This window comes from Oncorhynchus masou, chromosome 24 (assembly GCF_036934945.1).
Source record: "Oncorhynchus masou masou isolate Uvic2021 chromosome 24, UVic_Omas_1.1, whole genome shotgun sequence".
Classification (NCBI taxonomy): Eukaryota; Metazoa; Chordata; class Actinopteri; order Salmoniformes; family Salmonidae; genus Oncorhynchus; species Oncorhynchus masou.
The window spans coordinates 43458162-43485030 of record NC_088235.1 but is presented as its reverse complement, the minus strand read 5'-3'; the positions used below and the strand labels follow the sequence as shown (position 1 = coordinate 43485030).

General features: G+C 42.5%; 1 protein-coding gene across 4 annotated transcripts; it reads left to right on the top strand.

Moving 5' to 3' along the window:
- Positions 1-566: 566 nt before the first annotated feature.
- On the top strand, positions 567-26869 carry LOC135512221 (hypoxia-inducible factor 1-alpha inhibitor-like). Of its 4 annotated transcripts, XM_064934004.1 has the most exons (8): positions 567-902; positions 10862-11112; positions 16640-16788; positions 17373-17518; positions 17781-17887; positions 23236-23299; positions 24626-24736; positions 25622-26869. In XM_064934004.1, the coding sequence occupies exons 1-8, from the start codon at positions 729-731 to the stop codon at positions 25676-25678; spliced, it is 1059 nt and encodes a 352-aa protein (XP_064790076.1). In that variant the 5' UTR covers positions 567-728; the 3' UTR covers positions 25679-26869. The 4 variants fall into 4 exon arrangements, with proteins under 4 accessions (XP_064790076.1, XP_064790075.1, XP_064790074.1 ...); XM_064934003.1 differs by lacking the exon at positions 25622-26869 and having other exon boundaries at positions 17430-17518; positions 24626-25117; XM_064934002.1 differs by lacking the exon at positions 25622-26869 and having other exon boundaries at positions 24626-25117.

Sequence of the window (26869 nt, the reverse complement as noted above, 5' to 3'; positions counted from 1 at the left end):
TAAGTGTTAATGATATATGAATAAACATTATGAATTTACTGAACATCAATGCAATAATGTTTGTGAATTGTTCAAAACTCAAAACAAATTTTTCAGTTTGTTATTATTGAAGGAGAATGTGGTTCTTATCAACTTTTCACAAATTCACAAGGAGTCAGTAGTAACCACATCTGTTTAAGCTAGTCATCAATATCAGCTGTGGTTTTTAAAAAGGCAGTAAATGAGGATTTAATGAACTGTTTCGCTGCCAGACAAGGCTCTACTGATAGCCAGGTGTAACAATGGTAAGGATTCACTCCATGGTGTGGAAAGGATAGCTCTGCTGTTGGGACAGCTTTATGTAGGCCCTAATAGTTTGTGGGCACTGTTTGTCACTGTTATAGTGCAATCAATGTATTGTTTAGTGTTGTGTTGTGGGAGGGTTGCCCCACCGTGATTTACATGCTAATATTGCATCTGATTATAAATAGTCTGACACTTTTCTACTATTACGTGGGGGACTTTTATTTTTTAATTTCCGAAATTCTGTGAACCGGAAGTACTTTTTTTTTAGTGTTGCTGACGATACTTGTAGACTCGGCGTTTCTTCCATCAGAAAGAAAACAGACTATTTCTGCATGGCAATGTTTTGAGCACATACGTAGTATACGGCATAGTTCCCGTATATCGAGTTAAGGAAACATCTTTTGATAGTGGGCGAGGGGCAATCTTGGATTCGGTACACGGGCATGGCAACAGTCGAGAATGATCCGAATGCGAGCGAAGGCGGTGCCGCAGCATTCTCGAAGGTCCACAGTCCTATCTGGAGCGAATATCAACTTCGAAAGTATCCTTTCCAGACCAGACCGATACCCAGACTCTCTCACACGGATCCTAGAGCGGAGATGCTCATAAACAACGAGGTAAAGTGACAGGTCATGATAATTCATATGCACTGTCAGTTTCCTGTTCGAATCTGACAGCTAACTCGAACTGGAACCAAAGTTAGTGTTCAGTGAGACAAAACGGTTAGCTAGTCAAAACCTCCAATTTGTATAATGTATGTTGTGGTAAGGTACCCAAATGTCCTCCCAACTGAATCAGCTGGGCAAGCTAGTCCAACTAACTAACGTTAACTAGCTACGCATATTTTAGCGATCCTCGCCAAATGAGCCATGTTATACAAGTCCCTTATTGGCGCAGGGTGTCAGCCTTTCATGCTGGAGACCTGAGTTTGCTTCCCACGCCCTCCGTTAGCTACACTGGTGTCCGAAGTGGGATGGTACCGTGAGGTCATTTGAATGCATGGGTGGACGTGTGAAGGGGCTTAAAAGAAAGTCGAAGCATGGAAAATGTCCTTCCCGTTTGGAGGGGGCAGTGGAGCCAGCCTCACGATATGAGCCAAGTTACAATTAATATGGTTAATCCTATTGGCGCTATACCTTTCACGCCGGAGACCCGGGTTTGCTTCCTGTTCCCTCCCTTTGCTACAATATGTTGACATTCACAGCGGTAAGATTTTAATTGACCGGCCATTTGAGAAATTTACCGGACGCATATGCGTTGGGTGCGTAACCCATTAGGGCGTCTACCCATGGTGATCAGAATGACATATATCACATTTAGATTATGGTAATGCATCTTAACAGAACATGCAACTCATGTAATGACGCAGCCAATAACACATAATTTTCAAACATTTGTCAAAATGCAATTAGTGTGAAAACACCATTCTAAACAGCACACCTGATAGCGGTTCCATATGAGACAGAGATGACACTAGAAAGAGGAGGAATCTAAAGATGCAACAACTGGATATAGGTTTCTAATATGACTAGGATTGTTCCCATGGCTTCTGGACAACAAAATAAAGTTTATATAGAAACCAAAAGAACAGGAGAGAAATGGCATATTATATAATTACTCCTGTCTGTACAGAAGTAATTAAACCATTCAAAATACTTTTCCAGAAATCATCACAGCCACAGAGGATTTGAGAATAATTAGCTTTTTTTTGTTGCTATGGATTGTTTAAAATCGCAAGCTCATAGACCAACACAGAGTTACACATGGGATAAACAAAAGTACAGTCAATAATATAATAGAAAAATATATGTACAGTGTGTGCAAATGTAGTAAGATAGGGAGGTAAGGCAATAAATAGGCCACAGTGGTGAAATAATTACAATTTAGTAATTTAACACTGGAGTGATAGATGTGCAGATGATGATGTGCAAGTAGAGATCCTGGGGTGCAAAGGAGCAAAGAAATAAATAACAATATTGGGTTGAGGTAGTTGGGTGGGCTATTTACAGATGGGTTGTGTACAGGTGCAATGATCGTTAAGCTGCTCTGACAGCTGATACTTAAAGTTAGTGAGGGAGATATGAGATCCAGCTTCAGAGATAAAAAATAAAAAAAGCAATTCGATCCAGTCATTGGCAGCAGAGTACTGGAAGGAAAGGTGGCCAAAGGAGGAGTTGGCTTTGGGGATGACCAGTGAAATATACCTGCTGGAGCGCGTGCTATGGATGTTTGCTGCTATGGTGACCAGTGAGCTGAGATAATGAGGGGCTTTACCTAGCAAATACTTTTATAGATGACCTGGAGTCAGTGGGTTTGGCGACGAATATGAAGTAAGGGCCAGCCAACGAGAGCATACAGGTTGCAGTGGTGGGTAGTATATGGGAATTTGGTGACAAAACGGAAATATCTGTGATAGACTACATCCAATTTGCTTAGGGGTAGGGGTCCAGATTTTGCAGCTCTTTCAGAACATCAGCTATCTGGATTTAGGTGAAGGAGAAATGGGGAGGATTGGGCAAGTTGCTGTGGGGGTTTCAGAGCTGTTGACCAGGGTAGGGGTAGCCAGGTGGAAAGCATGGCCAGCCGTAGAAAAATTTGATTATCGTAGATTTATCAGTGGTGACAGTGTTTCCTAGCCTCAGTGCAGTGGGCAGCTGGGAGGAGGTGCTCTTATTCTCCACGGACTTTAGTGTACCAGAACAAATCAAATCATTAAAAATCCTACAATGTGATTTTCTGGATTTCTTTCTCCATTTTGTATGTCATAGTTGAAGTGTACCTATGATGAAAATTACAGGCCTCTCATCTTTTTAAGTGGGAGAACTTGCACAATTGGTGGCTGAATAAATATTTTTTTGCCCCACTGTACAAGCTCTGAAGATAACTGGGGGGGGCAATTAATTCACATATGGTGTCCAGGGCACAGCTGGGGACTGAGGTGGGTCTATAACAAGCAGCAACAGTGAGACTTATTTCTGGAAAGGTGGATTTTTAAAATTAGAAGCTTGAACTGTTTGGGCACAGACCTGGATAGCCTGCAGAGTTCTGTCATGCCATCTCTGCAGTAGATTGCAACTCCACCCCCTTTGGCAGTTCTATCTTGTCGGAAAATGTTGTAGTTTGGGATGGAAATTTCAGAATTTTTGTTGGCCTTCCTAAGCCAGAATTCAGACACGGCTAGGACATCATGTGCCATGTAAAAACGCTAACGTTTAAGTTCCTTGCTCAGAACATGAGAACATATGAAAAGCTGGTGGTTCCTTTTAACATGAGTCTTCAATATTCCCAGTTAAGAAGTTTTAGGTTGTACAGTGCCTTGCGAAAGTATTCGGCCCCCTTGAACTTTGTGACCTTTTGCCACATTTCAGGCTTCAAACATAAAGATATAAAACTGTATTTTTTTGTGAAGAATCAACAACAAGTGGGACACAATCATGAAGGGGAACGACATTTATTGGATATTTCAAACTTTTTTAGCAAATCAAAAACTGAAAAATTGGGCGTGCAAAATTATTCAGCCCCTTTACTTTCAGTGCAGCAAACTCTCTCCAGAAGTTTAGTGAGGATCTCTGAATGATCCAATGTTGACCTAAATGACTAATGATGATAAATACAATTGGCAAAGGAGGTATTGTAGCCCTAGAATTAGCTGGTATATGGGCCTAGCTCGAGGCTAGCTGGTGCTTGCTTCGGGACAGAGGCGTTAGCTAACAGTAGCCACTCGTTTGCAGCTAGTTAGCTGTGATGATCCGGTGTAATGATCCAGAGCGGCAGGAATCCGGTGATGTGGTAGAGAGAAGCAGTCCGATAGCAGTCTGATATTGCGCTGTGCAGACTGGCAGGTGTTGTCCGAGCTAAGGCTGGCTGGTGACCCAGAAAAAGGTGTCGCTCCTGATGGAAGTTCCAGTATTATGGAATAAAAATAGCAGATCCGTACCACATTGGGTGAGGAGGGTTGCAGGAAAGTATATTTAGTTCATAGATAGAAAGTGAGATTAAGATATATACGAAAAGACCGGCTATTTACACGGGATAAGACAAAGACGCATGTCCTACTGCTACGGCATCTTGGATCCAACATTTTTGAGTATGGGGCTGTCCCCGGGAGAATCTCGCCCCTTTCTAGCTGTAATGTAGGCACTGGCTAGCCCAGTTAGCTAACTAACAACCTCACCAGCAGAAAGTCACTAGCAGTGGTGAAATAAATATAGCCAGCTAGTTTGCATAAGTTAACTAGCTGTTAATTAAATGTTGCATTTAGAATTGTTGTGCAATCAATGGGCTTATAAAAGCACATTTTACTCCAGCTGCAGGAGAAATACGCTCAAAATAGGCTCTGTATGCTGTGCGCATGTGATGGTTGTGTTGGATAAATAAGATGCATGATGACTAACGGAAATACACACAAGACAATTTTATTCTACTAAATTATGCTAATTAACCTATACACCGATAAGCATGAAGGTCAAATGTATTTATATTGATTGGTATTTCCATCAATGAATAGAAAGTGTTTTGCAAGGGGATTTTTTTGGGGGCCAAAAGCCATCTAATGGAAAACCTTGATATGAATATCATTCTCTTCATGGTAATGTATCCTAAATAGGTACATATCCTCCTTTGCTTATTTGGCTATTGTTCTACACATTGGCTATTATTTTAATGATCTCTGCTGCCAAACAAAATCAAATTTGGTTAGTCTGGACCAAATCTGAACCAATCACAGACCTCTGTTTCACAAGTTTGGACATCAAAGTATAGCACAGTAGAACTCAGTAGAGTGCAAAAAGTACAGTAGAGTACAGAACAATAGCATAGAATACAGTTCAGTACAGACAAGTAAAGGTTTAGTTCAGTACATTCTAGTGTGGTCTACTGCAGGGCTTGACATGAACTTTTTTTAGCTACTTGTCCTCTGGACTAGTAGGACAGATTTTTTTACTTGTCCAAAAATAAAAAATACTCTGCAACACCATAGGCCGAAAAGGTGACTAAAAATGTGCATCCGGAGGACACTCTGAGGCAATTCTGATCGGAGTAGCCTAATTGTTTGATATTGTGATTTGTGTTATTAATTTTACTTGTCCGAATGGATAACTTAAATCTATGATCTACTTGTCTGACAATTAAAAAATAAATAATAATTATTGCCCCGTGCAGGCGGACAAGCATTTAATGTTGACCCCTGAACTGTGTACTGTACCAGCCCAACCTCACATTCAATTGCAGCCTGACTGTACTGAACTCTACTCCACTTTATTCTACTGTGAAGCACTGTGAACACAAGCACTGCAGCAGAAGCAAACTTCTTCCTCTACTTTTTCCTCCATCTGATAAGAAGCTGTCCTGGGGAAGCCAGCTGTAGCCTATTGCATGATTGTTTGATTAAGTTGATCAAAAATGTGAAACAATGTTGTATGTTAACTATTGCCTCATAAAGTATATTAGTCTGTTATTAAATGTGTATACTGCTTTTCATTAAATCATGTATGGCTACAAATTGTGTGTATATACATTTTTTTTCATGTGGGCAGAATATATGTATGGCTACACAATTTGTATGTACATTCGTTCATATGATTAAATAAAGGCTGAAGGCTAAAAACAACCAATATCTAGTTTCTACAATGTATTTTCGTTTTGAATAATATATTTTCATTTGATCTAGTTTTTACACTATCTATTAACACCAACCATTCGCTATAAAACCTTTCTTTATCAACAAAAAAGCTTAGCAGAATACAAAAAATGATGGGGCAAAAACAAGTATGCCTAAAACATTATTTATTTTCAATTAACCAAAAAAATATAACAAAAATAAGAGTAGGCTACATGACAATGCAGTGCCATGAAAATAAAAAGAAGTTCAGGAACACATTTTTCAAGAATGTGCTTAATGTTCTGGTTTAATAAGGATTTTTGAGTTATTGAAAGGGTTGAAGTGTTCAAGTAGGTTAGGTGCTCATTTTTCTCAGATGGATTTTGGATTATTCACAACTGTAACTTCAGATTGTATGCCGGGTCAAAGCCAATTTATGCTTGATCTGAAAATGTGGTCAGAAGCGCTGTATGGATGATTTGATGCATCCGGGGGCATGCTGTACGCCCCACAAATCTTGTAACAATGCGGAGGGCTTCATATAGCGCTGCATTGAGATGATTGATTGACGGTAGGTGAGGCCTGTATAAACACAAACTCACTTCCTTGACAACAGCTCTGCGCTGCTCTGATAAGCGCAAGACGTATGAATGCTCTGACTTCTGCAGAGGCTGTATCCCCGTAAATGCTGCACAGCCAATGCAGAAGCCGGATTGACCATGCAGTGCCTTTTAAGACTCCAGCCGTTCAGTTGTGGTGTACCCCTGAACCAGTGACTTCAGATCCTTCTGTTGCTTGCGGTAGCGGGGTCTTTGCTGTGGTGGAGAAACACCAGCAAGTTGCTGCTCCATTCTCATTTCACTTCTTTGCTGCTGTCATTTGCAATGCCTTGATGAACTTCCAAATGGTGGGGGTGGGTAGCACCTAGATTTGCCAAAAATGTTCCATGCCAGTCCTCCACTCCGTTGTTGGTCTTCGCCAAGTCTTGCAGGACAGCATCTTAGCAGTTCCATAATTCTGAAAAAATAAATAAAGATAAAGCAGATTAGCAACCATGTTATTGGCCTTGGGCATGCTGTCATCAATAATAAGAATATTAGTCATTTGTGTTAAACAAGATATACGGTACCTATGGGAAACATTGGCTTTCTTCCATTGCGTCCATCCTTCTCCCAACCCATGTTGCCTGAAAGAGCAGTACCAGTCAAAAGTTTGGACACACCTACTCATTCTAGAGTTTCTTTATTTTGACTATTTTCTGCATTGTAGAATAATGTGTTATTTCAAAACTATGAAATAACACATGGAATCGTGAGGATAATTTCAGAGTTACCAGCCTCAGAAATTGCAGCCCAAATAAATGCTTCACAGAGTTCAAGTAACAGACACATCTCAACATCAACTGTTCATAGGAAACTGCATGAAATCAGGCCTTCATGATCAAATTGCTGCAAAGAACCACTTCTAAAGGACATCAATAATAAGAAGTGAGTTGCGTGGGCCAAGATACACGAGCTGGTCTCATTTGGTCTGATGAGTCCAAATTTGAGATTTTTAGTTCCAACCGCCGTGTCTTGTGAGACGCAGAGTAGGTGAACGGATGATCTCCAAATGTGTGGTTCCCACCGTGAAGCATGGAAGAGGGGGTGTGGAGGTGCTTTGCTGCTGACACTGGTGACGTATTTAGGTTAAGGCACACTTAACCAGCATGGCTACCACAGTATTCTATTAATACGCCATCCCATCTGGTTTGTGCTTAGTGGGACTATCATTTGTTTTTCAACAGGACAATGACCCAACACACATCCAGGCTGTGTAAGGGCTATTTGACCTAGAAGGAGAGTGATGGACTGCTGTATCAGATGACCTGGCCTCCACAGTCACCTGATCTCAACCCAATTGAGATGGTTTGGGATGAGTTAGACTGCAGAGTGAAGGAAAAGCAGCCAACAAGTGCTCAGCATGTGTGTGAACTCCTTAAAGAACATTCCAGGTGTAGCTGGTTGAGAGGATGCCAAGAGTGTGCAAAGCTGTCAAGGCAAAGGGTGGCTGTTTTTGAAGAATATAAAATATATATTGATTTGTTTATCACTTTTGGTTACTACATGATTCCATATGTGTTATTTCAAAGTTTTGATGTCTACAAATAAATGTAAAAAACCATCAATGAGTCGGTGTTTCCAAACTTTTGACTGGTACTGTATGTCAGGAGCTTCTCCAGATGATGTTCCTGGCACTGAAAGAACAGTGTATCCAGCGTAACTTGGAGATAACCCCATCATTGAGCGTTATACAAACCTCGGCATTCGAAAGCATAATATTCGGTGCACTTCCAGAAGGAATTATTTGTGGTCTGTCGTTTCCATCTGTAGGTGTAGCCTTCATGCCTTCGGGACTCCCGAGTGGCGCATCGGTCCAAGGCACTGCAGTCCCTGGTTTGAATTCAAGCTGCATCGAATCTGTCTGTGATTGGGAGTCCCATAAGGCGCTGTACAATTGGCCCAGCGTTGTCCGGGTTTGGCTGGGATAGGCCGTCAATGTAAATATTTGTAATAAAAAATATATACATTTAATAAAAATGTGAAATTCCCCTGGTTATGAAAGTGTTGATGTCCCAGTTGCTTGTTCTGACCTCTAAGAATAATGAATGCAGAGGGTAGCAGTGCAGGGTCTTTTTAAGCAGAATATTATTATTATTATTTATTATTGTTATTGGCATATGAACGACTTGCAATTAGATTGCTGGACAATCAAAGCCATCCATCCAACCCATTTATACAGATCTGCCAATTCAAAGAGGACAGTTTCAAAGGTAATGCATTGGGCCTATTTATTATTCAATGGCTGCATACATTTGCGTTCATTCTCCAAAGTCTAGCCTACTGTACTGTTTGTCTGCTTGTCTTGGTGAGAATCTCAAGTTTAAAAAAAATCCTAAAATAGGCTCCTTCGGGTTGTGTCTATTATTCACCCGAGTGTCCTCGCCAGCCAGGGTACAACATTTCAATGTTGAAGTCTTGTGACTCTCTCTGTTCCAATTTTCAAGAAAAAGAGTATGCCAATGGTAGAGATGGACAAATACTGATTTCAAAACAAATGGACTACGTTCTCATTCATATTATCAGGACATGAGGTGAGTATCAAAATAGTTTTAAAAGATGTCCTTGCCTTAAAGTTGCACCTCGGGTAGGTCTCCAGTATTGCCAATAGCAGGGATGGGGAACTCTGGTACTCGGGCCGGAGTGGTGTCAGATTTTTTCCCCCCCATCCGTAATCAACACAGCTGATTTAAACTAATTGCATTCTAAACTGAAGATCATCATTAGTTGATTATTGGTGTCAGATGTGTTCGCTGGGGCAAAAGTGTGACACCAGAGGACTGGAGGTACCCATCCATGGCCTATAGAGTCAACTCAATATGGTATTCCTTGGTCTTTATACAGCTATTTTTTTTATTAGAATCATGCTGACATGAGCAGTGTGAGGCCAGTTGCCTCTGTGATCCAAATATAGCTTTTTGAGAGGAAAGTGGGAAAGTATGAAAAGGATGGTGGTCCCACTTATGACCTGTGGTGAACTCGGATGGGGGAGGAGGAATTGAGTCTTGACCAGAAATGGAGCAATGATGGCTGGGAGCTGAATGAGTTGTTTTAGGTCGGGTCTGATAGCTTGTAAAGCAAAATGTCCAAACTTCAAATGCCATGATGTCATATCACAACAATAAAAAGCAACCGTTTGTCAGCTGTATGATTCAGATTTGGGCTATTGTGTCAGGGCACAGATCTGGGGAAGGGTACCACATTTTCTTTGCAGCATTGAAGGTCCCCAAGAACACGGTGGCCTCCATCATTCTTAAATGGAAGAAGTTTGGAACCACCAAGACTCTTCATAGAGCTGGCACAACTGAGCAATCGGGGAGAAGGGCCTTGGTCAGGGAGGTGACCAAGAATCCGATGGTCACTCTGACAGAGCTCCAGATTTCCTCTGTGGAGATGGGAGAACCTTCCAGAAGGACAACCATCTCTATAGCACTCCACCAATCAGACGTTTATGGTAGATGACAGCCTGCTTGGAGTTTGGCAAAAGGCACCTAAAGGACTCTCAGACCATGATAAACAAGATGATCTGTTCTGATGAAAGCAAGATTGTGTGGCAGGGACTGGGAGACTAGTCAGGATCGAGGCAAAGATGAAGGGAGCAAAGTACAGAGATCCTTGATGAAAACCTACTCTAGAGCGCTCAGGACCTCAGACTGGGGCGAAGGTTCACCTTCCAACAGGACAACGACCCTAAGCACACAGCCAAGACAACACAGGACTGGTTTTGAGACAAGTCTTTGAGTGGCCCAGCCAGAGCCTGGACTTAAACCCAATCGAACATCTCTGGAGACACCTGAAAATAGCTGTGCAGCGATGCTCCCCATCCATCCTGAAAGAGTTTGAGAGGATGGGAGAAATTCCCCAAATACAGGTGTGCCAAGCTTGTAGCGTCATACCCAAGAAGACTTGAGCCTGTAATTGCTGCCAAAGGTGCTTCAACAAAGTACTGAGTAAAGGGTCTGAATACTTTATATAAATGTCATGTCAGTTATTTTATTTATTTATACATTTGCAAACAATTTTAAACCTGTTGTTGATTTAGCATTATGGGGTATTGTGTGTAGAAAAAAGAAAAGAAAAAAAACTAACTTAACAAAATTTGTAAAAAGTTGATCTGAATACTTTCCAAATGCACTGTAGGTCTATTACTATTAGTAATGCATGTATGTGTTCACAAATTATGCAAAAAGGTTTAATGCATTTTATTGAATTAAAGGCAATTTTCGCTTGCTACAGTCCTATATTACAAGTAATGGGTAGATCAGAGTACATGCAGTCTTTGCATGTATGCTGTGTTTGTTAATGTGATGAAAAGCTTAATTCCATCCATTTCTGTTATTCTAATCTTATCTAACATGTCCTACTTTTTTGTTTCCAGGAACCATTGGTTTTAACAGACACCAATCTAGTGTATCCGGCTCTGAAGTGGGACGTCGCGTACCTGCAAGAGAACATTGGGAGCGGGGACTTCTCTGTGTACATAGCGGAAAACCACAAATTCCTCTACTATGACGAGAAGAAAATGGCCAACTTTGAGAACTTTTTACCCAAGTCTAGACGGATAGACATGAAATTCTCTGATTTTGTGGAGAAAATGGAGAAAACGCAGGAAGAGGGAGGAGACGAGAGGTAATGTTTTTGTCTAAATGGGTAGGTATATGTCCTGCTGCATTTGAGCTAGGTCCTTAGGGACAGATGATTTAGAAAGATTACATTTTCTCAATGCCGAATAAAAAATTACACGCTATCCAGTCTAGGTGTTTACATTGCTGGTGTGCTGGTAAGTGCTCAGCAGTGGAAAGTAAAGTTTGTATCCAGTGAAATCTAATGCAGGAACTGAAATTGATAGCTCTGTTGAATGACTTAAGCGTTTTACGTCGACACCCTGGGAACACTTTGTACCACTCTCCTGACTGAGTTACTTGGCCTGGGACACACGTACTCACTCAAATCACCTACTGCACCGAGCCCCTTCCTTAGAACTAATGATTGCTGCTTGTGTCCACATATCTGTAGATTTATTCAGTCAAATTAAGTTTGCTGTCAAATTTAAGTTTGCACAAAACCACCACAACAGTACAAAGATTCCTTGTAACATTTGTTGCATGGCAATACTGTTGATTCTGATTTAAATCATTCTTTGTGGTTTGGAAAGGAATGCTTTCTCCTGAGCCGAGAGGAAGGTTTATATTGGCAAAACAAGCTTTCATTTCCTGATGCAAACTCCTATGGAAGTGCTTTTCAGTTCAACTGTCCCTATTCAATTACATTCCTCTTAATTTCTCTGGATATCAGTGTGAACCACTGAGTTTACAGCAGCACAACTTTTTTTTTTAAATTAAGGCATATTGTTTTGGGGGGAACAATTTTCCATCCTTAAATTAGGAATAAGCAAAGGCTTTGATTTCTGGTCCAACAGATGGACAATGGGTATTAGAAAACATCTACAAGAAAGTCTTAAATGTATTAGAAATCAAAAAATACTATTGTTGAAGTTGAGACACTTGCCTACTAATAGAAACGTCTATATTTAATTTTGCGAAAATTATTTGCCTTCTAAGTTAAGGGCTAGGCGTCCCGCTGCCGACAATTTCCGGTGAAATTGGAGGGCGCGCAATTGAAATAAATAATCATAAAAATTATGGATATTAAACATTTAGGTACGTACAAGTGTCTTATATCGGTTAAAAGCTTAGTCTTGTTCATCTAACTGCATTGTCCAATTTACAATAGGCTTTACAGCAAAAGCATGCCATGCGATTGTTTGAGGACGGCGCCCCACATTAAAATATTTTTCAACCAGCACAGGCTTCATAAAATCACAAATAGCAATTTTAAATATTCACTTACTTTTTGAAATTCTTCCTCTGATTTGCAATCCAAAGGGTCCCAGCTACAACATGCATGGTTGGTTTGTTAGATAAAATCCTTCTTTATATCCCAAAAAGTCAGTTTAGTTTGCACCATCGATTTGAGTAATCCACACGTTCAACGTGCAGACAAAGGAATCCAAAAAGATACCGCTAAACTTTGTTAAAACAAGTCAAAATATGTTTCTATGCAATCTTCAGGTACCCTAAAATGTAATTAAACTATAATATTTCATACAGAAAGAAGTATGTTCAATAGAAAAGCAAAATTAGCAGGTGTGCATCCTTTTCGTTTCCAACTCTGACACCCAGTACTATAACTCAAAATTCTTCCTCGTTTGGGAAGAAACAAGCCTGAAACCTTGAACAAAGACTTTTGACATCTAGTAGAAGCCATAGGAATTGCAATCTGGGAGCTGGATTTGCATATGACCTTGTATGTTCCATTGGAAGAGCATGGGCTCTCAAACCAACCAACATTTCTTTTTTCCCCCTCTGGATTTTCTCCTACCATATCAATTGTGTTATTGTCTCTGACATTATTTTAACGTTATACAAACTTCAAAGTGTTTTCTATCCAATGGTACCTATTATATGCATATGCTGGCTTCTGGGCCTGAGTAACAGGCAGTTTACTTTGGGCACGTCAGTCAGACAGGAAGTGGAGAAAAATAGACCCTAGCCTGAAGTGTCTAGTAGTTCTCTTACAAAAACCCCATGTCTTTAAGATATTTTCAAATTTCTCTCCCTTAATAACAATTTTGTTTATGATTTATTAAGTGATTAAAACTTGTCATTCTGTTACAAAATCTGTAACTAATTGGCTAAAATGGGAAATCACAGTCACAAACCACAGTTGGGCCACCTGCTGCTGTCCTCCCTTCAACTGGCATGCTGTTACAGTGCCTTCAGAAAGCATTCACACCTCTTGACTTTGTAAAAAAATAAATGTGTTACAGCCTGAATTACAATGGATTCAATCAATATTTTGTCACTGGCGTACATGCACTAGCCCATAATGTCAAAGTGGAATTATGCTTTAATTTTTTCTTTTAGCTAATTAATTAAATGTAAAGTTTGCATGTCTTATTCAACCCCTTTCGTTATGGCAAGCCTAAATAACTTCAGTAATTAAAATTTGCTTAACAAGTTGCATGGACTTTGTGCGCAATAATAGTGTTTAATAACCCTCCCGTTGTCCTCTGGGTCAGAGTGACCCAGGCCCTGTGTTTGGTGGGCTCCCCCTCTGTGCTCTGTGCTGGGGGTCAGCATGGCCCAGCCAGCCACTAGCGAGGCATATGCTATTGTGTGTACTGTGTGTAGAGAGTCTGTGAGTGGCGAAGGTTGTGTGCGGCTCCCCCTCTGTGCTCGGGGTCAGAGTGACCAAGCCAGTGCAACACATGTCCAGACATGCCCCGCTGTGTGTGCAAGAGGACAGCCCAGTAGTGCACGGGTGAACTGCACACGGCTACACATGCACAGGGGCACAACAGGGGCGAACACGCGCCTCGTTGATTCACATCGTCTCTCGTGTAAGCTGGCCTTAGAGAGGATACTAATATTGTCAGCGGCACACAGTCATCGTTTCCCCTGTGCCGTGTGCTCTTCCACGCTGCTCAGTGGACCCAGACCGCCATGACCGTGTGTTTCATCGCTGCGCAGGTTCTAGAACAGATCTTCAGCATTGACCAAGAAGACTAGTCCGATTCCGAGGAGGAGGAAGAGGTTTCGGAAGATGGTGAGAAATACAACCCCGAGTGCGAGGCCGACCAGGCGTCTTCGCGCTCTTCGGAGGAAGACCCGGAGGAAGCCCCCGAGGACGAACACGAGGAAGAGATCGCCTCGGCTCGAGCCCAAAGGGAGACATTGCTGTCGAAAAACGGCAAAATCAAATGGTCCCCTGTGGCCGCCACAGGGCCCGTGTGATCTGCCACGCTGGCCCGGACGAGACTCTGGGCCCTACGGCCTATGCTGTGACTCACGCCCGCAACATCGCGTCCACCTTCCACCAGTTCGTCACACCACCGATAGAAAGGATAATTCTGGAAATGACAAATCTGCACATGGACGCCACCGACCTGCGCGCCTACGTGGGCTGCTGATCCTAGCGGGTGTCTACAGGTCCCGAGGCGAGGCCGCGGCCAGCCTGTGGTACGCGAAGAGTGGCAAGACCGTGTTCCGAGCCACCATGCTGCTCAAGTCCTTTCACAAGTACTCGATGCTGCTGCGACTTGATGATCGCCAGTCGAGACCCTCGAGACTCGCCACGGACAAACTCGCAGCCATACGAGAGGTCTGAGACCATTGGGAGGCGCGGCTGCCGGCCCTCTACACCCCAGGGCCTGACGTGACAGTGGACGAGCAACTGGTCCCGTTCAGAGGGTGTGTGTGTGTGTGTGTGTGTGTGTGTGTGTGTGTACGTATGTATATGTGTACAGAGAGGTAGTAGATGTGTGTGTGTGTGTGTGTGTAACATAAACGCCGTTGGCCCCAATGAGCCAGTAATGAGGCTAATCTCTTCTCCCCTTGCCAAAGGCTGCTGTCCTTTCCGTCAGTTAATTCCCAGCAAGCTGGCGAAATATGGCATCAAGTCGTGGGTGGCCTGCGACGCCAAGTCCAGCTACACTTGGAAGATGCAAGTGTAAAATCGGCAAGGCGGCCAGCGGAAGCCCTGAGAAGAACCAAGGGATGCGCGTCGTCCTCGATCTGACAACGCGACTGAGCGGTCGCAATGTCACGTGTGTCAATTGCTCCCACCGGTCCTGCTCGAGTCAAAGGGCAAACAGGTCCTGTCATCCAGGTTTGCCTTCGCCCACCGCCACTCTAGTGTCCTACCTGGCAAAGAAAAATAAGAATGTGCTACTTCTGACCACGCTGCACACAGAGGCCCAAGTCAGCGATCGCTGCGACAGGAAGCTGGCCGTCATCCTAGACTACAACTGCAACAAGGGCGGCGTGGACAACCTAGACAAGGTGGTCGGCACGTACAGCTGCAGACGGATGACTGCCCGCTGGCCCCTGGTCGTCTTCCACAACATCCTCGACGTGTGCTCCTACAACGCCTTTGTCATATGGCGAGAGATCAAGCCTGACTGGATGCCTCGGAAGCGGAACAAGAGGAGGGTGTTTCTGGAGCAGCTGGGAAAGGTGTAGGCAAGACCCTAAGTAAATAGGTAAACTGGGATATGACTAAAGAGTTAATCAGGGTAATTTATCTAGATCCTAGTATCTAGATAGGATCTAGATCCTCTGAGGGATCCAAGTTGTGGATTTAAAAGAAACCATGAATCATCAGCATACAATGACACTGTTGTTTTTAAACTAATGATTTCTAACCCCTTGATATTATTGTTGGATCTGATTTTAACAGCTAACATTTCGATGGCCATAATAAATTGATATGCCCATAGTGGACAACCTTGTTTTACCGCTCTTGACAGTTTAAAAGTTTCTGAGAAGTAGCCATTATTTACTATTTTACACCTAGGGTTACAATACATGATTTTAACCCATTTTATGAGATTCTGCTAAATTTAAATGTTCCAGGCATTTATATATAAACTCCAGTAATACTTTATCAAAAGCCTTTTCAAAGTCGGCTATGAATAGCTGACAATGGTGTTCTATTGTTTCCAGTACTTATATTATCTCCTATGTATCGTCCATGTAAAACACCTGTCTGATTTATAATGAATAATATCCGACAATACCATCTTAATTATATGTGCTATACATTTTGCTAGAATTTTTGCATCACAACACTGAAGTGTAAGGGGCCTCCTTATGTCTTACTCATTGGTAGGAAGACGTTTAGTCCAAATCAAGCGATTAATGCTTTTGAAGGTTGGTTCAACGATAAAAAAAAAAATTGGTTTCGATAATTATTTTAGACATTAAATGCGCTATGCATTATGTGGGTTGAATGCTATAACAACACAGAATAAAGCAATTAAAAGTCCCATGATGGTAGTGACTTCCTATTACTGCTTATCACTTATTAACCATCATTTAGTAACATTACTTTACTTTCATAAAATATTTTAGTTGTGTTTTATATTTGTTTTGCACAGTTTAGGCTTGATCTGATTTTCTCTAGATAAACTGCGCCTTTGAGCTCAAAGAAAGAAAAAAAACTGAACGAAATGGAATTCAAAAAATTTAACCGACGTTGGTCAATCGACGCAGCTCTCTGTGGCTGTGCTCTTTCGAAAATATGTGCAAAACAGAAGATCCATTTCCGTCTCCGCAGATGGACTTATTCTATTGAATTCTACTCATCCTCCCAGGGTGTACCTGCAGCAGACCCTGAACGACACTGTGGGCAGGAAGATCGTGGTGGACTTCTTGGGTTTCAACTGGAGCTGGATCAACAAGCAGCAGAGCAAAAGGAACTGGGGCCAGCTCACCTCCAACCTGCTCCTCATAGGCATGGAGGGTAAGGAAGGGACGCAGGTTGACGTTTATTGGGATAAATCTTAAACTAAAATGACAATTTTTGTCGTCATTTAAGGTTAGGTTTGGGTACAAGGTTAGCATTGTGATTAGGGTTATGTTTCAAATTAGATTTTATAACTTTTTGACTGTGCCAGCTAGTGACCACCCTGTCGAGCTTCCTCCAGTACATGAGTCATCCCGCTGCTCATAGGCGTGGAGGGTAAGAGCCCTATAGCAGAGACCTAACGGGCATACAGGCATTGCGGGTATAGACCTGTATGTGTAGAGGGTGAGGGAATGGAGGGTAAGGAAGGGACTCTGGGGCTTCGAGGCATGGGGATGATGACTAGCAGGTGATTTCCCTAGTCATGTCAGACAAGGAAATTATATAAATAATATCTACCATGTGGGTGCCACGTATTGCTGATGGAAAGAGTGAACTACTGTCTCAATATGCAGTAAAAGGCCTTGTGGAAAGGACGTTATGAAAGAAATCCACTCACCTTAAATCCGCTGAAATTCGCTTAAGTGCATTGCACTTGCATAGACGGATCGATAATCTTGTGATCTGCTCAATGTTTGTAGGCAATGTAACCCCAGCCCATTATGACGAGCAGCAGAATTTCTTTGCACAAATCAAAGGTTACAAAAGGTGTATCCTCTTCCCTCCGGACCAGTTTGAGTGTCTCTACCCCTTCCCTGTTCACCACCCCTGTGACAGACAGAGCCAGGTAACCCCTACTTTTTGATAAAATGTATTTGACAATTTAAAAACATAATCAACCGCACGTGGACACAATGCATAAAAAAATTGAGGATAACAAAGTAACTTATTTCCATTGTAGTCCCAATTGAAACCGGTAAGAAGGTTTGTGGAATATGCCACACACAACACTGTTTTATTTGATATGCATGGATTTTCTGTTTCTCAACTGTTTCTGTTTTGTTTTTAATTAATCCAACTAACAGCAATTTTGATTTTGCCATTTTTAGGTTGACTTTGAGAACCCTGACTATGAGAGGTTTCCCAACTTCAAGAATGTAGTGGGCTATGAGACTGTTGTCGGCCCCGGAGATGTTCTTTACATCCCCATGTACTGGTAAGAGCTGTTTAATAACCACCTAGAGTCAATGTCCACGCCCCCCCCACAGAAATCAAATAGCATAATAAAAAAAATCTACATCAAAATCCGTCTAAGCTAGAGATGGGTTGAGTCTCAATCTACCACATCTGCCAATGTCGGCCTTCCACATCTGCAGTGGCAGGTGGCTGAGCTACAGCGGTGTTTGTCAGACCAGGAGACATCCCGAAAATCTCAATAGCGATTTGGCCTAAAACCATAATATTATGGAAAGGTGAGACTCTCTCAAACACTTCTGTTTGTAGCATCCTAACAGTTTGGGGTACACACTAATGTGACCCCTCTATGGACATCCACAAGCCTCACCAGACTCGTCTGTAGGTAGCCCAGTACCAGGTAAAAAAATGAATGGAAGTATTAACGGAGTGTACAAAACATTGACACCTGCTCTTTCCAATACATAGACTGACTGGTGAATCCAGGTGAAAGTTATGATCCGTTATCAATGTCACTTGTTTAATCGACTTCAATCAATGTAGATGAAGGGGAGGAGACAGGTTAATGAAGGATGTTCAAGCCTTGGGACAATTGAGACATGGATTGTGTATGTGTGCCATTCAGAGGGTGAAGGTGCAAGGCAAAAGATGTAAGTGCCTTTGAACTGGGTATGTAAGTAGGTGTAGCGGTTTGTGTCAAGAACTGTAGTGCTGCTGTATTTTTCATTCTCAACAGTTTGGCGTGTGTATCAAGAATGGTCCACCACCCACAGGACATCCATCCAATTTGACACTACTGTGGGAAGCATTGGAGTCAACATGGGCCAGCATCCCTGTGGAACGCTTTCGACACCTTGTAGAGTCCATGCCCGACCGAATTGAAGCTATTCTGAGGGCTAAAGGGGTGGTAGCAACTCAATATTAGGAATGTGTCCTTAATGTTTTCTACACTCAGTGTATATGTAGATAGTTTTAGAGCCCAATTTTATTTATTTTTAATATGAGGGATAATAGTTGCACAGCTATCTTCCGGTCTCTCCAGAGATGTTCAAGTCCAGGCTCTGGCTGGGCTACTCAAGCACATTGAGAAACTTGTCCCGAAGCCACGCCTGCATTGTCTTGGCTGTGTGCTTTGGGTCACATTGAGAAACTTGTCCCGAAGCCACTCCTGCATTGTCTTGGCTGTGTGCTTTGGGTCACATTGAGAAACTTGTCCCGAAGCCACTCCTGCATTGTCTTGGCTGTGTGCTTTGGGTCGTTGTCCTGTTGGAAGGTGAACCTTCGCCGCAATCTGAGGTCCTGAGCACTCTGGAGCAGGTTTTCATCAAGGATCTCTCTGTACTTTTCTCTGTTAATCTTTCCTTCGATCCTGACTAGTCTCCCAGTCCCTGCCGCTAAAAAACATCCCCACAGCATGATGCTGCCACCATGCTTCACCGTAGGGTTGGTACCAGGTTTCTTCTAGACGTGACGCTTAGCATTCAGGCCAAATAGTTCAATCTTGGTTTCATCGGACCAGAGAATCTTGTTTCTCATGGTCCGAAAGTCCTTCAGATGCCTTTTGGCAAACTCCAAGCGGGATGTCATGTGCCTTTTACTGAGGAGATGATCCGTCTGGCCACTCTACCTTAAAGGCCTGATTGGTGGAGTGATGCAGAGGTGGTTGTCCTTCTGGAAGGTTCTCCCATCTCCACAGAGGAACTCCGGAGCTTTGTCAGATTGGTTAGTTTAGCCGGGCAGCCATCTCTAGGAAGAGTCTTGGTGGTTCCAAACTTCTTCCATTTAAGAATGATGGAGGCCACTATCATGGATGCAAACTAGTCACCTTTCTGCGAAAGTCGCCGTTTTATGTCCAAGATAAGTGACTTATGTCATTTGTGTAGATCCGATGAGTTTGAGAGGGAGGGGGGGCTTAGGATCAGACTACTGGCTATAAGTGAATGAGTGATGTGCATTTGGAGCAATACTGGCTGTATCCAAGGCTCAGCCAATAGTTCACATAACAGCAGAATGCAGCATGCGACTGAAGAGAGAAGTTTGAGATGAGGGAGAAAGTGTGGTGGAACAAGTATTGTTAGCGTTAAGTAACGTTATCTTGCTAGCTGGATCGAATTCTCTGTTAGCTAGCTATAACTTAACTGATCAAGTTGGGCGGCAGGGTAGCCTAGTTGTTAGAGTGTTGGGCTAGTAACCGAAAGGTTGCAAGTTCGAATCCCCGAGCTGACAAAGTACAAATCTGTTGTTCTGCCCCTGAACAAGGCAGTTAACCCACTGTTCCTACGCCGTCATTGAAAATAAGAATTTGTTCTTAACTGACTTGCCTAGTTAAATAAAGGTTAAATATATATATATATTTAAAGAGTTTATGGTGTGAAAATTAGCTGGTTAATAATGTCAGACAGCTAACTTTTGCTAGTTAACGTTACAACATCAGATGAGCTAACATTTAACCTAACCAATTCACTATAGTATTAACTGGTGTAACGTTACGACTCTTTGCCATTCCTCAAGTTATAGTGCATTAGTTGCTTACTGGACGCTGGCAATCTGTGAAATGTTGACGAGTTAACTAGCTATTATCTGTGAACTAATTTTTTCCATCTACAATATGTGGATGATTTTCAGAATGAGAGAATTAGGTGAAAATGAGGCGTTGCTTGTTAAAACAAGTGGATTCAGGGATCAAGTGTAGCTGCCACTATAGAGGTGGGTACAAACGCTCTCACTTTTTCAATAAAGTGGATAAAAAGGGGTATGCCAGGTGTACTCTGCCCAAAAGAGATCAATTATGCCAACAAAGGGTCTCATGCTCTGCTGCTGGCACATTGTAGAACAGAGAACTGGAAGGGAAGGCGACCAAAGGAAGTGTTGGCTTTGAGGATGAACAGTGAAATATACCTGCTGTATCGTGCTATAGATGACCTGGAGTCAGTGGGTTAGGCGACAGCTATGTAGCAAGGGCCAGCCAACGAGAGCATACAGGTCGCAGTGGTAGGTAGTATATGGGGCTTTGGTGACAGAAACGGACGGCACTGTGATAGACTATATCAAGTTTGCTGAGTAGAGTGTTGGTGGTTATTTTGTAAATGACATCGCCAAAGTCAAGGATCGGTAGGATAGTCAATTTTACGAGGGTATGTTTGGCAGCATGAGTGAAGGAGGGTTTATTGCGAAATAGGAAGGTGATTCTAGATTTACTTTTGGATTGGAGATGCTTAATGTGAGTCTGGAAGGAGAGTTTACAGTTTAACCAGACACCTAGGTATTTGTAGTTGTCCACATATTCTAAGTCAGAACCGTCCAGAGTAGTGATGCCTGTCGGGCAGGTGCGGGCAGCGATTTGTTGAAGTGCATGCATTTAGTTTTACTAGCATTTAAAAGCAGTTGGTGGCCACGGAAGGATTGTTGTATGACATTGAAGCTCGTATGGAGGTTAGTTAACACAGTGTCCAAAGAAGGGCCAGAGGCATACAGAATGGTGTTGTCTGCGTAGAGGTGGATAAGAGAATCACTAGCAGCAAGAGTGAAATCATTGACATGTACAGAGAAAAGAGTCGGCCTGAGAATTGAGTCCTGTGGCACCCCCATAGACTGCCAGAGGTCCGGACAACAGGCCCTCCGATTTGACACACTGAACTCCATCTGAGAAGTAGTTGGTGAACCAGGCGAGGCATTCATTTGAGAAAACAAGGCTATTGAGTCTGCCGATAAGAATGCTGTGATTGACTGAGTCGAAAGCCTTGGCCAGGTCAATGAAGATGGCTGCACAGTACTGTCTTTTATCGATGGCGGTTATGATATCGTTTAGGACCTTGAGTGTGACTGAGGTGCATCCATGACCAGCTTGGAAACCAGATGGCATTATGGAGAAGGCACGGTGGAATTCGAAATGGTTGGTGATCTGTTCTGATATTGCTTTTGTTGTGTTGAACTTGACGGTACCACTTGTGAATGAGTGGGGGATTATTACATGTTTTACTTGGTGAATGTTATTTTGTAGCCTTGTGCACTTGATCAATGAAAACTATTGTGGCCACTATAATAGTGCAAAAATGTTTCTATTTATACTTTAAGAAGTTTTTTCCCAAGTGCAATAATTACATGTGTGTGGTCACAAGCATTCTATTATAAAGGCTGTCATGGCTAACTGCAATATTACTGTATTGTTTCTTTCTCAAGACTTGAGTGTCATTTGCAGTAAAGTCTAGGCAAGTAATAACATCGGATTGCTTTCCTTATATTTTTTTCTGGTGAGTGAGGTTCACATTAACCACTTCATTTTACACACAGACTGAGCATGTACATCATATTATTTGTTGTTTAATTAGATAAAGCCTGCCTTTCCCCTTAGCAGGGACTTTATTTTCTTGTTTCGGTGCAAAAAAAAAAAATGTTTTGGCCCTTACCAGTTTGCATCCCTGCACTGTGTTCTTGGGGACCTTCAATGCTGCAGAAATGTTTTGGTACCCTTCCCCAGATCTGTTCCTCTACACAATCCTGTCTTGTATTTCTACAGACAATTCCTTTGACCTCATGGTTTGGTTTTTGCTCTGACATGCACTGTCAACTTTGGGACCTTATATAGACAGGTATGTAACTTTTCCAAATCATGTCCAATCAATTGAATTTACCACAGGTGGACTCCAATCAGGTTGTAGAAACATTTTGAGGATCAATGGAAACAAGATGCACCTGAGCTCAATTTCGAGTCTCATGTCAGAGGGTCTGAATACTTATGTAAATAAGGTATTTGTATTTTATACATTTGCAAAAAATGTCTAAACCAATTTTCTCTTTGTCATTATGGGGTATTGTGTGTAGACTGATCATCATTTTTAGAACAAGGATGTAACGTAACACAATGTGGATAAGTGGAAGGGATCTGAATACTTTCCAAATGCATTGTAGGACAAACTTCCCTTTAATGTATTTTTTTACTTTTTCCATGAATTAATCTGTTATTCAAAGTGTTTCTGTGGGCTAGTAGCAGTATGGCCAAATTCAATGTTTCATCAAATCATTTTTTAATATTTATTTTTAACACCTAAAGAGGTACTAAAATTCCACATCAAATAGGTAAATGATCCTTGGTATGACCATCTTAAAACAATTATATATGTGAGCTTAGTAGAAACCCTCCCCCCACACACACAATCACAATGTGAGGGTATGTACAGTGTATCTGTAACTAAGCCCTGTATTTGTAAGAAATGTTATGTAGCGTGTATGATGCTGTTTTCTCACTAAGGATGCTGTCATTGAAATACCAACATTGTGGCATTGTGGAACCTGACTTGATAGTTTGACCTGTTGGTGACATTGTAAATGATCTGCTAATCCTGCTCTGTTTTCTTTTCACGGCTAACTCAGGTGGCACCACATTGAGTCCCTGCTGAGTGGTGGCGTGACCATCACTGTCAACTTCTGGTACAAGGTACAGTACATGACCAAAAGTATGTGTACATCTCCTCGTCGAACATCTCATTCCAAAATCAAAGTTGGTCCCCCCTTTTGCTGCTACAACGGCCTCCACTCTTCAGGGAAGGCTTTCCACTAGATATTGGAACATTGCTGCGGGGACTTGCTTCCATTCAGCCACAAGAGCATTAGTGAGGTCGGGCACTGATGTTGGGCGATTAGGCCTGGCTCGCAGTCGTCGTTCAAATTCATCCCAAAGGTGGGGTTGAGGACAGTTCTCTATGCAGGCCAGTCAAGTTCTTCCTCACTAGTCTCGACAAACCATTTCTGAATTGACTTCGCTGTGTGCACGCAGTCATTGTCATGCTGAAACAGAAAAGGGTCTTCCCCAAACTGTTGCCACAAAGTTGGAAGCACAGAATCATCTAGAATGTCATTGTGTGCTGGAGCGTTAAGATTTCCCTTCACTGGAACTAAGGGGTCTAGCGCAAACCATGACAAACAGCCCCAGACCATTATTCCTCATCCACCAAACTTTACAGTTGGCACTACACATTGGCAGGTAGCGTTCTCCTGGCATCCACCAAACCCAGATTTATCTGTCAGACTGCCAGATGGTGAAGCGTAATTCATCACTCCAGTCCTTGTGCTGACGTTGCATCCAGAGGCAGTTTGGAACTCGGTAGTCAGTGTTGCACCCGAGGACAGACCATTTTTATGCGCTACGTGCTTCAGCACTTGGCGGTCCCATTCTGTGAGCTTGTGTAGCCTACCACTTTGCAGCTGAGCCGTAGTTGTTCCAAGACGTATCCACTTCACAATAACAGCACTTACATTTGATGGGGGCAGCTCTAGCAGCACAGAAATTTGATGAACTGACTTGTTGGAAAGGTGGCATCCTAGGACGGTGAACAGGTTGAACGTCACTGAGCTCTTCAGTAAGGCCATTCGACTGCCAATGTTTGTCTGGATATTGATTGCATGGCTGTGTGCTCGATTTTATACACATGACAGCAGCGGGTGTGGCTGTCCACATACTTTTGGATATATTGTGTATGAACTCACTGAAATATGTCACCATGTCTCATATCACTGACAGTATCACCTTTACTACATTCATGTCAACAAATGTTGTGGCACCCCGAAGGAGGCAGCGTTATTCAAAATATTGGTCAAATGAATAATTTTGCATTGAGGGATATATTTTTTTTCACTTAGCAGGATGCACTGTCTTCACTAGTAATTTTAAATAAACTTGAATCACCACGACACATCCTTACTCATAGAAATGGAATTTGAGCTCATGTTCTGTCCTTACTATATGATCTATCTTTCCCCCCAGGGTGCGCCAACGCCCAAGAGGATAGAAAACCCACTGAGAGCCCATCAGAAGGTGGCAATCATGAGAAACATAGAGAAGATGCTGGGGGAGGCACTGGGAGACCCACACGAGGTACTGGAACTGGACAGACGGGTGGAATATTATGATTGTATTTATGGGAGATCTAGCCTGGTATCTGTATGTGCTGCTGAAGCCAACACCTCTGACTGTTGTTGTTATATCTGGCATGACCGCCATAGTTGGGTAAACCTAAGCACAAACATATCTGGACCAGGCTACCGAAGATCCCATCTACCCAATGATTTCAGAGCTAGAACATGACTACCTCAGAGTCATTCTGAGTCACACCATTTCTAGAACATCAAATGAGATTTCACAGCTCTGAGCTCCAAGATCCTCACTGGTTCCAGAACTAGAACATGACATTAAATCAAATGAATGACATTCCGTCAGGCTGCTCTGTATGTAGTTAGTCCTGTAGGAATAGTGCAGAAGGAGGGAGGGGGGGGGGGTACAGTACAAAGTGAATGAAGGAGGGGGGTGTTACAGTACAAAGTGAATGGAGGAGGGGGATGTGGTACAGTACAAAGTGAATGGAGGAGGGGGATGTGGTACAGTACAAAGTGAATGGAGGGGGGGGGGTGGTACAGTATAAAGTGAATGGAGGAGGGGGGGGTGTGGTACAGTACAAAGTGAATGGAGGAGGGGGGGACGTGGTACAGTACAAAGTGAATGGAGGAGGGGGGGACGTGGTACAGTACAAAGTGAATGGAGGAGGGGGGGTGTGGTACAGTACAACGTGAATGGAGGAGGGGGTGGAATGTGGTACAGTACAAAGTGAATGGGGGGGGGGGTGAAGTTCAAAGAAGACAGGACACTCAATGAAACAATACTATAGCTACAGTTATCTTACCTAATAGTAGGCCCTTATGTTTCCAACAACCGACTTTGTTTTAATGTAAATGTTTTCATTAATCTGTGTTGTCTGTACTGTAGGTTGGTCCTTTACTGAATATGATGATCCAGGGCCGATATGACCAGGGATTCAGCTAGAGGTACTGCCGCAGAACTGTTGCCAAACCGCTGCTTGTGTGTGTGTTCAGTACACACGCCTGATTTGTGTGTATGTAGGCAAGCATGTGTATATGTGTGTGCGCATTCGGGCTGTCAAGCTAGCAGTGCATGGCAACACTGAGTCACCTTGAGAGACTTGGCCAATCACACTTTCTGCTCTGCTTTGATTGTCTGGGAACCATAGTCATCGCAACCTCCGCCACCAGTGGGAAGACAATAGTGGATGGACAGACTAGCCATGGACACCCACATGCAGTATGCCGTCAGAGACTGATACTCTGTTGATGAACTGTGTAAACTACATAATGTAGAGTTGTGGTATTTGTGTGTGAGTCAAGTGATAGGCAGCTGTGTAGGTAACAAAGAATAACCCCCAAATACCATCAAGCCTGTTAGCTTGCACGAATCTTGCCATTTCCTTCGACCTTTCATCAACGAGCTGTTTTCACTCACAGGACTGCTGCTGACTTGATGTTTTTTGTTTGTTGCACCATTCTTGGTCAATTCTATACACTGTCCTGGAGGGCGGCCTTTCTGAGATACTGGATCCGGCGCCCCTGGTACCAACGATCATACCAACGATCATACCAACGATCATACCAATGATCATACCATGCTCAAAGTCGCTGAGGTCACTTGTTTTGCCCAATCTAACATTCAATCAAACAGTAACTGAATGTCTCGATGTCTGCCTGCTTTATATCGCAAGCCATCGCCACGTGACTTACTGTCTTAATGAACGATTCATATTTGTGAACGGGGTGGTGTACCTAATAAACTGGCCGATGAGTATCAACTGAATACATTTCTAGTACCTAAAGTAGACCTATTTATTTTGTGACAAACTTCTAAATGAATTTACTGCACGTTCACCCTGAAAGAGGAGTCATATTTTGGTTATTCTATTGATTTAATTGTTGACCGTCAGTCAGTAAGCTGACTTGTCTGTATGGTATTACGGTTTTTAGGAGCGATCAGCAAAAAGTTATATTGTGTTTTATAAACACTGAAAGAGCGCTTGATTGTGTGATTTTATTTAAATGATTTCTGAACATTTCTATGTTATAAGTATCTTTTGTATGATGGTTTGTGTACATTTAGGCATAACTGATTTTCTGTTGGTGTGTTTTGAATTTTTTATGTTATAATACATGGTGCATTTTAAGTCAA

What these genes read in the sequence shown, in the direction of transcription:
- LOC135512221 (XM_064934002.1), top strand. Translation starts at nt 729, where the DNA reads ATGGCAACAGTCGAGAATGATCCGAATGCGAGCGAAGGCGGTGCCGCA. An exon ending in GCTCCTCATAGGCATGGAGG is followed by an intron (nt 16,789 to 17,372) that starts GTAAGGAAGGGA and finishes CAATGTTTGTAG; the next exon opens with GCAATGTAACCCCAGCCCAT. An exon ending in CCTGTGACAGACAGAGCCAG is followed by an intron (nt 17,519 to 17,780) that starts GTAACCCCTACT and finishes TGCCATTTTTAG; the next exon opens with GTTGACTTTGAGAACCCTGA.